At 33.3% G+C, this 16,611-nt stretch overlaps 1 protein-coding gene and 1 pseudogene across 4 annotated transcripts; both read right to left on the bottom strand.

The window, feature by feature from the left end:
* Nucleotides 1-344: 344 nt before the first annotated feature.
* Nucleotides 345-3,504, bottom strand: LOC148603633 (uncharacterized; annotated as a pseudogene). Its single transcript, XR_015916304.1, has 4 exons — nt 3,277-3,504; nt 2,132-2,314; nt 1,625-1,917; nt 345-1,149 (listed from the first exon to the last, which is right to left on the bottom strand). The product of XR_015916304.1 is annotated as an uncharacterized LOC148603633 (transcript).
* LOC148603632 (uncharacterized) lies at nt 2,576-16,392 on the bottom strand. Of its 3 annotated transcripts, none has more exons than XM_088552763.1 (4): nt 16,314-16,392; nt 7,983-8,124; nt 5,166-5,287; nt 2,576-3,889 (listed from the first exon to the last, which is right to left on the bottom strand). In XM_088552763.1, exons 2-4 carry the CDS (start codon nt 8,007-8,009, stop codon nt 3,511-3,513), a joined length of 528 nt encoding a protein of 175 aa, XP_088408889.1. In that variant the 5' UTR covers nt 8,010-8,124; nt 16,314-16,392; the 3' UTR covers nt 2,576-3,510. The 3 variants fall into 3 exon arrangements, with proteins under 3 accessions (XP_088408889.1, XP_088408890.1, XP_088408888.1); XM_088552764.1 differs by lacking the exon at nt 16,314-16,392 and adding an exon at nt 13,462-13,770 and having other exon boundaries at nt 5,796-8,124; XM_088552762.1 differs by lacking the exon at nt 16,314-16,392 and adding an exon at nt 13,462-13,770.
* Nucleotides 16,393-16,611: the final 219 nt, after the last annotated feature.

Genomic DNA, 16,611 nt, shown 5'->3' with positions numbered 1-16,611 from the left:
ATGATGTATTTCATCTGATCAACATTATTTATTAGTTTTCGAGCGTTTTGTTGGTTTCTATAATGAATCCCTAGCATCATTGAAGTTTTGGTTTTATTCCATTAAAAGAGTTTATTCGGTAATGAATATAGAGCTCTCCCCTCCCCTTTTTGTTGGGGCCAACCCTTATTGCTTCTACATTTTATGTTTACTTAAAGTCCGGCATACACAGAGAGAGAGAGAGCAGTAATGTGAAAAAGTTTTTTTTCTAGAGTCTTAGTACTCTCATCTAAAACTAAGGTTAAGTACTTTGACAACAGATACTATCAACCTTCTACATAGACAAGATTGACCGGGACCATGGTTTAATAATGATGAAATTTGACACTCCAAATCTCTTGAGGAATTTCTATTCTAAATTACACGTAAAACGAATCTGACATGTGCCAATTCTTTATCAAAAGAGTGAAAGTTTCTCAACAACATGACCACCCTATCGCGTCAACTGCTTCTATATCATCTACTTATTGAAGTCCTGGGATATCTATCTCTTTGCATTTATCTCCTATGGAGGCCTGAAAAGTATTTTGTTGATCGTACACTTTATTCTTTAGTAATTATTATTATGAGTTAAATTCATCAAACATTTGTAGCTTAGATGCAACTTTAAACACTTGGACAAAGATCAGAATTGTATATGAAGTCCATATTGAATTCTGCTTTAGCGATATTTCCTCTTGCCTGGTTGTCTGCTGAAAACTCTATGATAGCATCTACAGAGGCACCCAAGGATCTTTTTAACTGCACAGAAAATTCACAAAAATTTTTCTTTGACGTCCACAAGAAAAATAAAAAGTAGTTTGATTCTGCCCCAAGTGGCGCACAGATACATCCATGCGGGCGAATCCGAATTCTTTGCTGTGTAGAAAGCAAAATATCCGACTCATAAATTAGCTTTTTCCTCTACGTTTTGACGTAATCACTCCTTTGTCTATATCTCTTTCAGACGTGCATTCGGCTAAGAAATGTATAGATTGGTCGACCCTTCTATTAAAGAATAAAGCAATTTTACACGGTTCTTTCACTTTGAAACGTCGATCAAGTTCATTTCTCAGCATTGGTTCCACGTGGTCGTAGTTTATGTTTCTTCGTACGAAAGCCATAAGTACCCTGTAATAATTTAAGTTTGGATATGAGAAAAATTACCAAGAAACATACAGAAGTGATTATAATAAAAATGTCAAGATTTAAAGCATTAAAAAAAAAAAAAAACAAATTCAGGTGAATATCACAGTTCGCACCAAATGTAGTATCAATGATCCATAAGAACGAACAAGCTCTGCCACTTTGAATTTTCATGTTAAAACTGTGTAAATTTGAAATTGTGGCAGTCACTTTTGTTTTTATCAGAAGTATTTTCGTTCAAACAAAATTCTAATTCTCTGACCGAAATGTTTAATTTTACTGCAAATCATCGTAATGAATCTACAATGAATATCTATTAGAGTCTAAGTAATTAAGGCTATAATGATAGCATAGAATAATTCTAAAGTCTAAATTAAGTTTTACACATTCGAACGAACTATATATGCTGATTATACACCATGTATATAATTAGGTTAAAGAAAACCCTTAATTTTAGTACCTTGAAGGTTTGTTCAGTGTCATTTTGTATTTGATAACTTTGGTATTATCAGTAACTTGTTCTACGTTTGTGTTGATAACTTCTGGTTTGTCTTTTTTATATACAATTCCTTTGAGTTCAAAGCTATCAAAATCAGAACCGTTCTCCTCATCAGTGGTGAGCGTAGCAACCAGAGAAATAGGTTTGTTGAATTTTTTTTTGTCATAGGTGATCGTCAATTTGTCACTGACTGCAGCAATCAGTTTATTTGGATCCTTTAGCTCCTTTGCATAATTGGTGTCTGGTCTCTGAATCTAAACGGTTAAACATCATTGTATTATTTCTATGTATTAAGATATTCAAATTTAAAAAGAAATAAATGTTTTTAATACAAAAAGAAATTGATATGCTAAATATTTGTTACATTAAGGCTTTCAATTATCTTGTCAATTTTAAGCTTTTAGTCTTAGTTTACTACATATATTCATAGTAATAAACTGTCTTTATTATTATGAAAAAAATAATTACTGAATATTGGTATTTTTGTCTTTCAGTGACACATCCTTCCTCAAAGTATACATCCAACCTACCACCACCTCCGGTGGACAACACTTTTCCTGATGGATCAACCACACCATCAATTACTTTTGGTTCGGACGCGATTCCGAAACTGTTTAGTCTGATACACTTAAACTCAATAAAGCCGTCGTCCTAAATAATAAGTAATAATGACTATTTTAAAACAAACATTCGCTGGATACATTGTGCCCATTGTCTTTTTGTCAAAACGACTTACCTGGCCCCCGTCTTCATAGTACCTTTCGTGCAACATTACTATAAGCAGGCGTAAGAAAAACGTACAATGTAGGGACAGTTTACCAGACTGATTCAATGTGTTAAATTAATTACGTTTAGATATTCTCCTTTAAGTTTGGAAGAATTATTACTAGTCTTAATTGGTTTTGTCTCGTTTTTGTTTTTTTTTTTGTTTTTGTTTTTTACTTTTTTTGTTTTTTTATCTTCCTCATTTATTTTGAAGTGTGAGACACTGGCGATGTGGACGAATGGTTCTGATGAATGCAAGACGTGGTAAGAAATAAAACAATCTTCACATAGACTTAAGACTCTGAAACGAGCTTTTGGCGTTCGTCGTAAATCATCATGGACATAGTTTGAAAACATGTACATTTTAGGTAGCTAAAATGCATATTAGTCAAAACTAAACTTAAGAATGATTTGAATGCGCTGTCTTGAAATAATGTGCATCCGGGGCGTTTCTGTTTCGTCTGTTTACGAGTGTCAGTCGCTTGATAGTTCGCCTTCTTACTGTCAATGAATTTGTGATCATACTAGTGTGTAAGTAGACAAAATTAAAGTTTGACTTATACAGATATACTGATATAATTTTAATGTATGAATTCAACTTGGTTAGAGTGTGTGTGTATATAGCCTGCGTGTATGCTACATGTATTAGTTTAGATACACCCTTGAATGCATAAATCGTTGAGCACTAACAAGATATATAAGTTATAAGGCAACGCATGCCAAGTATTTGTCACGTTTTAGTCAAGTTTCTGAACTAATTTCGGACGTTCATCTTGTTTTTGTGTTTTACTAAATGCCCGGATTTTGGAGTGTTAGACTAAACGCTGTGTCATACGGCATATCCAAACCTCATTAGAAGCTGGAACAGATTTCCAGTCATTCCCACCAGTTTCGATCAGAGCTCTGTAGCTTGTTACATCTCTGTTTTCGATTGGGGCAAACCTATTATCTATAGGAACTCGAAATAAAATCTTCTCATCAAATGTATGCAGCAGTGCCAAAACACACTGCTTAGCCCGAGGAAAATTCTTTTCCGAAGGCTTTGTATTTTGTTCTAAGTCATTGTCTACAACAAAAGTCCCTCATTGTGGTATAATTCTAAAAATATTAGACAAATATTTCATATTTCGAAACTGATTTGGAATATACAGTTCTTTGTTTTTCTCTATTGAGGTCCACATGATTGTCAAAAGGGATTTGAAAGACGTCTCTATATTGCTTGGAATCCTAACTTTAATGCCGTCACCAAAATCTAAAATAGTAAATGTCTCTGTTTCGTCCACTTCATCTTCAAAATCGTCGTCATAGTCATGAGCATTTGACCAATGTTCGTCAGAGTCACTGTCACTATGTACTCCTCCCTCAGGATACGCTGACGAATCGACAATTAATGGTGGAGTGATTTTCTCAGATTCTACGAAGTCACTTGACACTATACCACTTTCTTCTTCCGGACTGTCACTGCAAATATAATCTTAAGATCATTGTTTCTTATGTAATTGTATGTCTTCCTGAATGAATCTTAATAAAATTCCCTAAGCTCTAGTATTCAATGGAAAAAGTCAATATGTAAACAGTGTGTACCTTCGCAGAATCCATTCCCTTCAAGATTTTCCTTATCGGTAGACATTCCAAGTTTGCGATAGATGTGAAATGATTTTTTTTTCAATTTTCTGAATGATTGTTCTGTACATGTATTATAATCTTAAGATATATGTTTGTTATCTCAAATTCGATCCTGTGAAACAATTAGACGTTTGATACTCAGATGATGTACCTCTCGCCATATTTTGCTTTTACACAGGCAAAACTGTAACATATGTTTTCATATGGAAACATATGTTTAGTACCAATATGGAAATAATGCGTATTGTGTTTTTAGAAATACAAAAAAGCATTGTTTCAAAACACTCATTTAAAAACTTTAGTGTTCTCTTATATGAATTACTATTGAAAACATAAAAAAATACTATATGATTTTCTTACTTCCTTTGTCATTTATTGATTCGTACGGAGGCGTAATAGGGCCACATAAACATTTCACTTTTTGTTTATTTTGCATACATTTTTCAGTAAATTTCATACTTTTTTCTGTAACATATACACTTTTTTTACAAAAAGTGAAGTGTGTATGTGTTTCTAATACGCTTCCGTAGATTTGTTGAATAGAAACATATGTTTTAAATGTTTTAATTGGCGGTCTAAAACACCTGAAACATATATGACAAACATATGTTTTTCGTGTGTTTTCAAAACATATGAAAAGATAATCAAGGGGACCAAGATTCTAGCGGATATCAATAGAATGAAATACACGGACACAGACCAGACAGGGAAATCAGACACACACAACAAAGAACATGAGAAAAAAAATACGCACAAAGCAACAAAAGTAAATGAGCATCTTGGACTGCACTAAAAAATGGGAGCATTGATCAAGTACATCGGTAGGGCAAGTGTCCTCTGCTTTGCTAGAAACACCGCCCAAGCTGCTCATAAAAAGTCAAGTCCAGGGTAGACGAAAGAGGAAAGGAAAATTAAAATATATAATACAGTTCTTTCTTGTGTAGTCATTTATTTTTGTACGAGAGAATATCCCCTTTTTGTGATTTTGTGTTCTATGTGGTACATCTATTTTAACATGATTCTTTACATGCATACTGAATTTGAATACTTTTTTTCTACTAGTATTAACTTTTCTTCTTTATTTCACCAAACAGTCATGTTTAGTGTGTACGGTTGAGCTGCATATGGTATATCCGGCGAAAGTCGATCTAATTCACCACGAAAAGGCGTTCTGACATTTCTTCTAGGAGTACCGGGTGGAATCATTAGGGTATTTCTGTTCTCCATATCATTCTACAATACATGCAACGCATTTACATTGCCCGATTGATAAAGACAATAATTCGGGTTTTTGTTTTTCGAATTTAATTTGTACATTACTTGAAAAAGTCTTCTTCACTTTATTAACAAAATGCCATGAATTAGGACGTTCAAGCCATGTCCATAAAAAATATAAATATGCACAATCTTCTGCAGTTCACCTCCTTAAAAAAACTCGACATCATGTAGACTTAAGGAATCCTACGAACAAACGCGTGTTTTTAACGTTGATTAACAAACCACAGGTCATTCATGCCTTCCTTACACTATGCCAGAGGAATTACTGTATATGTATTGGAAACCTTAACTTCATAAAACCCCACACAAACAATGTGACATTCTGGATGTTCGGCAACTTAATTTTCACTTTATTTGACAAAATATAAAGGCGACGAAATAGAGATACTGCTAAACCGTTTACTTGCACAGTGAAATCAATTATATGTGAGTTCTAAAAATTTCCAACGATACATATACTTACATGTAACAATTGATGAGATCTTGGTGATTGAATGATATCATATATATATTGAATCCTTTGGTTATTTTAATAACAATATACAATCATACATATTTTCCCATCATTTAACCTTTAAATGAAACGTGCTACACAGAAAAAGAGGTAGATCCGTATACATAATATATGTGTCTCCTTCTGAATTAAATGTTTTCAGGTTGTTACCATTGCAAGGTGTACCAATAACACCAAAATCATTGTCGATTAATTCCTCTACTATTTCGAGAAAGTCATTCAAAAGACGAAAACACAAAAACAAAACACATACACAATCAATCCAAACAAAAAATCGTGAAGCTTTGTCTTTTAATTTAAGATTGAATGGAATCGTTTAGTATATCCTCCAGGCCTGCAAATCAAACAGCACTACGGTACAAAAAAAAAAAAAAACGACTGTCAGTGTCATGTTTAGACTGATTCAGTCCATATATCACCGATAATGACTGTCAAAAGGACTGAAGTAGACTGATAAAGTTGGTACAGTCTTTTGTAGTAACTGTTTAAGTTAAAATATGACTGAGTAAGTCACTTTTCAACTGTCTAAACTTATTTTGCGTTTAATCAGACATATCTTGACCGATTGACCGTGTTTTGCGTTTAAGCAGACGTTTTTGGACTGACTAAACCCGATTTGCGTTCAATCAGACATTTAAAGCGTTTTCGAACATACTTGTATATAAATGAATAGATTCATATTGCGTGCATTCGTTTTCTTTTTATACTGGTTTACCTCGTGTCTCATGTTTTGTTGTTTACTTAACAATACATCAAGTATTTTCGGTCTAAATTAAGATTTTCTTATCATTACAATTCATCATTCATCTGTCCTTTAAACTCTCTTTCGATATCATACATGTAATATAACCTTATTTTAGAACAATGTAAAGCTATATTCACGCCGGTGAGGCATATCGCCTAAAGGCGTCGGTACAATATAGCTAAATAGTAAACTTTCTAGAACCTCTCGCAAAATACATGCACATGCATGTAGACCAAAGTCAGATACATGTGGAGGTAGTCAGTCAAATCCCACCCTAAAAATATTGAAATTCTCTGTTAATCCCGGACTGCTCCTCCCTCCCGCTCCATATGTTAGATCCGCCATTGTACACGCATAAAAGGTAAAATTCATTATAGTAGCATTAATTCAATATTGCTTTATTACATCAGCGATCCCTGTGGGATGACACTAATATTTAATACATCACTCTGTATACCTATATGCTGGCAGTAAAGACTTCAAATGTACAAAAATCTACAAATGTAATTCGAATATCTTTAAAAATGGCAATATATGTATTTTTAGAAAAGAAAATCCAACCCAACCAAAACCATTGTCAGTTTACATTGAACGCCTCTGTTCGATAACCAGTTTAAATGAACTACTGGCGTTAGTCTTTCCGTGCAAGCTGTCAGATAATGAGCCAGATTATATAACTTAAGATATGTACAATCTTTGATCTTCATGTACCTCTCAACTAATCACATATATTTCTTCGAAATATATATATACAGACAACAGACACAGTTTCCTCATCTCATTTTTAATAACCTTAGTCAAGACTTTATTATGTCCAAATTATTAACTTTCCTCGATCATGTATGCAGCAATATAATAGACATCACACGGTAATTAAAGAAATGATTGAGTCTGCATTAAATATTATACATTTTCAAAGAGACACCGTGATTTTTTCTTTTCATCCGATTAATTAACCAAGGATACAAGAAAAATGCGCCTTATCCGTTCTCTTGATAGCGTATTTTTCGATATCAAGATCTTTATAGCAGATTACCCTGTAAGAACGAAAAAGAAAATCCTAACAGATGTGTTATTCACTACACCAGTCGTTTAGTCTAACGTATTTTCGATATCCAGATCTTTTTCGCAGATTGCCCTGTAAGAACAGAATAAATCAAAACAGAAGTTGTTTAGTCTAACGCTAAATTGACTAACTACAGTTTTACCAGTTATGACTTTTGTGTGGACAACAAAAACATGTATGGCCAATGTGGAAGTGGGAGGTTTGAGAGTCTTTAAAATGGATTTATATGAACCTGTAGTTATCTTTATACATCTGAAGTACTGTCATTATTGCCCAAGCACATTTGGTTTAGCAGTAATAAAAACTGTTTTTCGGTGTGACCTACCTCTCCAGTATCTGGTACTGAAAGCATGTTGATGGCTCTGGATTACAGCCGTGGTGACTTCCAATATTACACTTCTGGTTTTACAGTAAAAGAACCGAAATTGTTACATGTCGAACATCCGAACATTTCGTAGTAAATAAATCTGCAAAATAAATATTTGTTACCCGCCATTTCTTTTTTTTTTTTTTTTTTTTTGTCTTTCGGAGTTACAGGCTCTTATATTATATTTTATCATTGGTATTTACAGGGGTACTTAAATTAAATTTTACCATTGACAATGATTAAGTGCATTACATAAAGCATAATAAATACATTTATGAAGAACAATGTGAAGAGCCTTTGGTAATCCCAAGTTTTATTTATTTAAATCAAAGTAGTGAAACACTCAGTAATATAAGACCTTCTATGTACAAAATTAATCACGAAAATATGAAGTCATTTTTAGGGCATTCTTTATACGTAATACATGTATTTTTGATTTCTTTGATTTTGTTTGTTTGTTATATTTTTTTTCTCCGCTCATTTTCTCTTTGTGTCCTTTCCCCCACTACATTAGTCGTAGACTTGCTGCAAATCTCTCTGCAATATATATTTTATTTGATTAAATGTCATTACTATCAAATACTCATTCACTATCCAGCTGCTCTACAGAGATCGTCAGATCAAAGTCACTGGCATATATATATATAACAAGAACTCCTCTACAGGATTTAAGGTTGCCAAGGGCTTGGGCAAATTTTCCCGGTATCTTGTTCATTGAAACGTACTAACAAGTAAATATGATTAGGCATTTAAATACGTCACGAATCGGTGATATATTTGGTTGATTGGGAAACACTTGGAAAATAGGTGTAACAGCATGAACTTTTAAATATATCAACTTTCTTGTGATAAAATATGACAGTCAGTGGCATTCTAATGATAACATTATTACCAAAAAAACAAAAAAAAAAATCAAAACATAAGCAAATTTGGCGGGTCAGACTGGAACCAAAAACCCTCCGCTTTTATACAAAGTACGACTGTTAATCCAGTTAAGCTACGGACACTACATAATAATTGTATCGTAATAAGCTACATAACGTTTACTGTTTTACTGTTTTATATTTTAGCGGAATAGTTCATTTTTTACCTAAATGCATATTACAAGCCATCTTCTTCTAATAGAGGCGGTTGACCTTATAAAGTACAACACATGAAACGTAACCATGCTCCAGAAAAAAAAAATAGCGAGGTCCAAACTCTTTTTATAACACCCCACTTGCATTTGATTTCTGTGATAAGTGTTTCAAAGCATAAATTCTTTCATGAAAATGTATGTATCCCTAAACGTAAATCCTTTGTTTTTATCTCAGATGAGCGTCCATAGGCGTTGGAAAGTCCCGACTATTTGATATATTTTGAATATATTCATTTGCAAAGGAAATAGGCATATCTAAAATCTTGATGTTTATGCTGAATCCAGGAGTCTCCAGCCCGCTTCCAGACACAGCGCGTAAATGTACTACATTGATTTTTTTACCACTTGTAGAAATGCACAGAGGTAAACCTCAAAGGAATCTCAACAAAAGCTTGTGTGTTATAAGTTCGATTTGAATTAGCGAAGTACAAAGATTATTGTGAAAAACAATATTACCAGACCACATATTGACACCATTCCTGAGAAAAGTGAGAAAATCAAAACTTCTATGCAACCTTCCAAGCAAATTTCTTTTATTTGTAATCATTGTGCTTTCTAGTATCATTAGCAAATAATTTAATGATAGACTTGATTTCGGTAACGCTGTCATTTATTAAGATAAGTTACAATAAAGGACCAAGTATTGATCCTTAAGGAACACCCGCTCTTATCAACTACCATTCATATCTTACTGTTGACAACCCAGAATCAGCTGCTCTTACTCTTAGTGATGACTTAAACAAAATCCATTTGTGGTCTGAGCGATGGCTTGTCACATTCAATTCCCGTAAATAGAAAGCATGACAGTCTGTAGAAAGACCAACAAACCTTATCACCCAGAATTGTACCTTAATAATGACATCATAGCCCAAGTTAAGCAGCATAAACACTTGGGTCTTCGAATATCTGATGATGGTGGGTGGAATAGTCATATTGATATGATTACGAAAATTTAAAGTAATTTTGGATAGACAGACCCTTGAAAAACTTTACATAACATTTATTAGACCGATTCTTGAATATGCCGATGTAACATGTGATACAAACACTGCTATTCTAAAACTCAAAGTTGAAAAGATTCATTTTATGCAGCAAGAATAGTTAGAGGGGTACTAAATTAACATCAATTAACAATTTATGTATATAGAAACTGGAAGGCAGAAATTATGTGTTCGGCGAAAAAATCACAAATTAACACTAATATACAAGATTTTGAACAATATGACACCGCCTTATCTTCAAACTCTGATTCCTAACAGAATAAACCAAATCCATAACTACTCAAATCGGAATTCTAAACTAATCCAATCAGCTTATTATACAACATACCAATATTCTAATTATTTTCTACCTTCCACTCGATTATGGAACACATTACCATATGATATTTAGACCTCGCCATCAGTAAAAAATTTCAAAACTCATCTCGCAAATAAGGTAGTCAAAAAACCAATATATTACTACTGCGGATCACGCAAAGGTCAAATCCTACATGGCAGACTTTGTCTTCAGTGTAGCGAGCTAAATGAAGATCTATTCAACAAAAACATTATTCCATCCCCATTATACCGGCGAAATAGAATCTGCGAATCACTTCTTACTCTTTTGTCCATTATACCAATCGCTTAGGAGACAACATATCTCAGCACTCCAACTTCCTGATCAAATATTCTCCTATTTGGATCAGATGAGATGTCTGATGAGTATAATGTTGAAATGTTTACCAAGGTTCAAAACTTTTTGATACAGAGCAAACGCTTCAAACTAACAACCTATATTACACAGTTACTTCTTTTGAATAATTCCTTATGACTTGAGTTAATTCATAGAGCATTAAACATCAACCTCTTCGCTTCGCACCAAACTCACCAAATACATGTTATAGACACTAAAGAACTACTTCCTTGAGCAATGCTATATGATATAATTATTATTCATGATTTCAGGAGACAGATTGATATAAGTCTTGTTTCTGAATCCTGTGATTAATTTGTTATTGTTCGTTTCATTCTATTATTTTGGTTTGATGTTAAAATATCCAAATTACTTAACAAATATGTTTAAACTAATTGTGCTTTCTATGTCACGATGCAGTGACCGTATTTATAATCTGTTAAGATTAGAATTAGCACACAGTTTGTTTTCAACTTAACTGCAGATTGTATTTTTTTTATATACGGTGTTTTTTGCGTATACAGGGTATGCAAAAAATGTCTTCAGTGGCCGCTTATAATTGAACGTTCTGTATAAAGCAAGTGAAGCCTGAATTTGTATAAATGGACGAAGCAATGATTGTTGGGCCAACCTTTTACAAATATGATGAGCGGCATATACACATGTAATAATCCTAGAACCTCCTCTCTTTATACAAGTTTCTTTGTCGGAACCACTGGGTCCTTTTCGTAAATATTTGGATCCGCCCGTGTATGAAATATCTGAAGGCAATTCTTTCTATGGGTTCTCAATTTCCTCCTTATACAGTGTATATGTGTGATAGAAGACTATGTTCTTATAGAGTTTTTTCCTAGTTAAACATCGCATGGTTTATTATGCATCTTGGAATAGAGCTTTTGATGTTTATAGCTAGGCTGCTTGAATATCGACAGGGAACGAATGGTTTATTCAGGTAAATGTACAGAAATGAGCAACAAGTACTAATAAGAGGTTAGAGGTCAACTATTTCTAATTGTATTGTTGTAAATTCAAACTAAATTAATCAGCTTTTTAGACAGTATAAGTTCTTTATTAGGTTTGTTTATTGTCGTAAATAACATATAATTCATGTTGATATATTAAAAACACCTAGAAAGGGGACCTAACCACCTCTATTTAAACCTTAACGCGGTATATATGCCAACTGATTTTTTTCTCTGGGGCGTAAGAGATAATTGCAGATGCTAACAGGCTTTTCAACTGCTATATCAATTCCAATCTTCGATCTTAATTGATAAAAGATGTTGAAACGCTGTTTACGGTGTTATTGTTTCATTATTTTACAGTTTGATGAGTTTTGTTGAAGTTCAGTCTTAGAAACATCTACAGTTTCAATTAACATGAATCTTAGCTACATGTATATAGATGACGTATTATCTTTAAACAATCCTAATTTCAAGGATTTGATACGTTGCATCTATCTCAAAGAACTTGAGATAAAGAATATTACAGACACTGTGAGGTCAGCCTCATATCTTGACCTACACTTAGAAATCGATGTTAAAAGAAAACTATTGACCACATTTTACGACAAACTTGATGACTTTTCATTCAGAATTGTCAACTTTCCTTTCATCTGTGGCAACATCCTGCACGTATCACAACTCATACGTTATGCCAGAGCTTGACAAAACTACGCAGACTTTTTGTATCGTGCTAGAATTCTAACAAATAGGCTTCTCTAACAGGGTTATGTTGCTACAAGATTGAAGTAATCACTACAGAAGTTTTATGGTCGTCACCATGAACTCGTGGATCGCTACGGTGTATCCATCTGCGCCACGAGAACTGATTTGTTCAATATGTCATATGTTTTCTTTTCTATTTCATATACCACGTACTTGACTTTATGAGCAACTCGGCCGGTGTTTCTAGAAAAGCAGAGGACGCTTACCCTACCGGTGCACCTGGTCCATGCTCCCAGTTTTTAGTGGAGTCCAAGTTGCTTATTTGCTTTTGTTCTTTGTTGTGTATGTCTGTTGTCCCTGGATAACATTCGTTTGATTACCGATATAACCTTGGTTTCCTTGATTACAGGAGAACCATAAGATTTTTTTCAAATGAAGCCACATAAAACTGCTTCACTTGATTATGTTTGTTTGTTGAGTTTTGCTGCTCGGACGTTAAACCCCAACAAACAAACAAAATTAAATGAAGCAGTTTTATGTGGTATCATGAGTCAATACGTTCGATACATTGTGAATCTAATACAGTTCGAAGCGAATTGATTTGAAACTTGAAGTTGTAATTTCAATGTAAGTGATAAGTACAATGAATCATTGAAGAGAACCATAGAAACAAGGGATAAATAGGAATTCACTTAGTAACCCGATCGATATTACATGTACGTGTTATAATTCTTATGCTACACTGGGCGTACAATACTAGGTACAAAGAAATATAAATCCCTTCGAACATACAAGTACAAAACTTATCTCAATTTCAAAATTAGAATCTACCTACATGTACTTTCTGTCAAGGTATTGCATCATGGTTACTTGTCATTAATTTTTTTGTCATACATTCAAAGTTATTACCCTGATAACAAATGGTAAATTTTTCCATAACTATCTAATCTTTACTTACATTTTCCAGTATGGCATAAAGTAATAGCTCAGTTCTGTTCTTAACAATCTGATATTACTACATGTTTTAATAACAAGATTCGATTAACATAAATCACAAAGCTACCACAATTATTCCGGCCGTTAACGAGTGTAATTTTCAGCGTTCGATAAGCTTTCTTTCATTTACTCAAAAGTAGCTTGTTTATTCTGTCTTAAATATTACAAATTTCGTGAGTTGTGTCCATTATGGTTTCCTCCAAATATACATGTGCAATGAATCTCCTCTCTTTATTTAAGTTACTCGCTGTAGTTCATTATTACATAACAAAAATTTAATAAAGATTTATCATTGATTAAGGTCTACCTACCTTTTACCGAATAATCTTTAATATTGACAGATAAGCATTTACAGTTCATTTCGGATTGCAATATTCTAATTTCTGCATTATCAAGCGTCGAACCACCGAGTCAACATAAAAATGTTTGAACTTTGTTGACAGGAGATTTTATTAACATACCGACTGTAATTAATTAATTTGTTACATGATTACAAAACACTTGTTACTGTCTATTTTTTGAGAAGGCAATCTGTGCACATAATCAATTCGAAGAACATGCTCTTGAAAGTTGATTGATTATTCACTGTGTTTAACATCTAATGGCAGATGTCGTTGAAGTTTAGAACGACAATGTTTTTTGATCAATCAAGTTGAATCCCCACTCTTTCGACACTCTCAGCAACTTATTTTCGGTGTGCTAGCACACGGACATAATTAACGCTCTGAAAGATAGGACTGTCACTCAATTCAGACAAATTATTTTAACTCTAAGTCAACAATTTGTACTCTAATTTACAAATATTGCCTACCCATAGGAGATTTAGTGACTTCAAAGGATGACTACAGTTTCTTATTGGCGATAGGGAAAAAACTGCTGATCGAATGTTACCCGAGGAGAAAACATCTGTTGAATCTTTTTGTTTAGTTTTCTTTTTTTTTCAAGATAAATGTCCATTTTACCAGCGTTTTATCTTGGTTACACTGGTTTGTTCGTGTGTTATATACAGTGACGGTTTTAGTTTTGACAAGTATTTTTATTATGAAAGGTATTTTTATAAGACTACATATACAATGTATGTATTAAGTTAAGCTTGCTTTTTTTTTTAAATATCAGACTTTTAGTGCTGTGTATAGTTAGACGCAGTCATTGAGACCCTGGCAATGACTGCCCCGATGTAAATATCCCTATGTCAGTCTGATGTTCATTTATATGCACTTCATTAAAGTATAAACATTGTATATGTTGACTAGTAGATAAGTTAATTTGTATTACAATTGGGGCAATACGTACAGTGCACTTTTGGCAAAAGTCAGGATGCACACATATAAAATTCTGCTAACTGCATTCGTTTCACTAGTGCCTCTGTTTATAAACATCTTTATTTCTTTTCGGTAAACGTAAGGGAAATGAATCTTAATTCACCAAAACAAATTATTTCCTGCGAATGTGTGTGGAACATGATGCACAGGTTTACTTGAGAATCATGCAACTAAAGAATATAATATTGTGAAAAATTTCGTCAACTTCCTTAACAATCTAACATCTTTCGTCAGGTCACGTTTATTATAAACTACTAAAAATTGTGTTTTAAATTTGTAAACGTTATTAAAAAGTATAATTTGTTGAGCTAAATTATTTTGATAATATTTCTCGACATGACTTTTTCGCTAAAGATTCCTATAAAACAAGTCAATGTCCCCCCCCCCCAACTCTCTTCATTAGTTATGTTCCCTAAACGTAATGAGGACCTTTTTTTTTTATTTCAACTTTTATAAATCTTCTTTCCGTATATCTTTGTCAGGCTATCTTCTCAAGAACAGTCGAACGGATTGGAACCAAACTTGCCACAAAAACAGGTCACCATATACAGATGTGCAATCGCTATCTGAATTTTCAAAAAGGCCGCCATTTCAAAATGGCCACCGTTTATAGACAAAAAATCACAAAAATATGGAAAAAATCGTAAGGACTTGATATTTAGATAAAAATAGGTAATTACAGGGGCTTCTAGTCGGCAATTTTGAAATTCAAAATAAGCCCCCAATTCAAAGATGGCCGCAGGTCGAAAATTAAAAAAAATCGAAAAAAATCATGGAGCCATGGAAACTGATTTTCGAGCCTCTCGTGACAATGTGAACATTTGAAAAAAAAACATCTGTGTTGGTGTCCAACACAATTAGCACATGTACTAGTTTTTCTCGGTCTCAAATCATTAATAGGATATGCACGTTATAATACTCTGCATTACCCTTAGGGAAACCTATGCTTAAATTGTGTGCTTACACTAAAATTTGAACTTTTTAGAAACAAATGATCGATTCAAACGTGTCATTTACTACATATACACGCATAATATATTAGTTTCGTACATTCAGTTAGTAGCTGGTCTATACATAATTATGTACATTTTGTATGTGAACAATATACCTACACGTACTAAGTATATAATCAATAAATCCTATTATTTCTACATGTAAAATGTTATTTAAAATGTAATCTTCAGTCTTCTGTCATCCAAAGGCTAATTGGACTACTTTAGCTATGCCAAAACCTACCTCATTTATCAAGCAACACAAACACCATATCATATATGACGATTTTGATGCAAGGTTTAAAAATTTCGTCATATTGTTTAATTTCATGATTATAATTGTACAGTCTTAACACGACAACGGAGAATGTTAGTACGGTAGATATTTTATCTCGAATTCTGAGATTCGTGTCGTATATCTAGCCTTTCTTCTTTTAAATTACTAATAATACCTTTCAAGAGTTACCTGAAGCAAACTTTCCCTTGGAGTAACTACTTACATTGGCGAAGATAGAAATCACTTAAACTTAATATCATTTATATCACCGTCCCCTTTAATGTTTCACAGGTGAACATATATTGCTCTGCGATAATTGACAATATATGAATTTATGATATGTGTATATGTACCACAGTATGAAAGGCGCTAATCGTAACTCTGATTAGAACAAAATGTTGAAAGACATTCTAGAATCTTCACGTCTGACATACAAAGTGAATAAAAGTAGTCCTGGATAGGAAATTCGAACGACCAAAAATTTGTTTTAACATCGTTGGGAATTTTTCAGACCCTTCTAT

The sequence above is a fragment of the Perna viridis genome, chromosome 11, assembly GCF_037379345.1.
Source record: "Perna viridis isolate PV_CMFRI_1.1 ecotype Kerala chromosome 11, ASM3737934v1, whole genome shotgun sequence".
In the NCBI taxonomy this organism is placed as follows: domain Eukaryota; kingdom Metazoa; phylum Mollusca; class Bivalvia; order Mytilida; family Mytilidae; genus Perna; species Perna viridis.
This window is presented reverse-complemented; position numbering and strand designations above follow the sequence as displayed.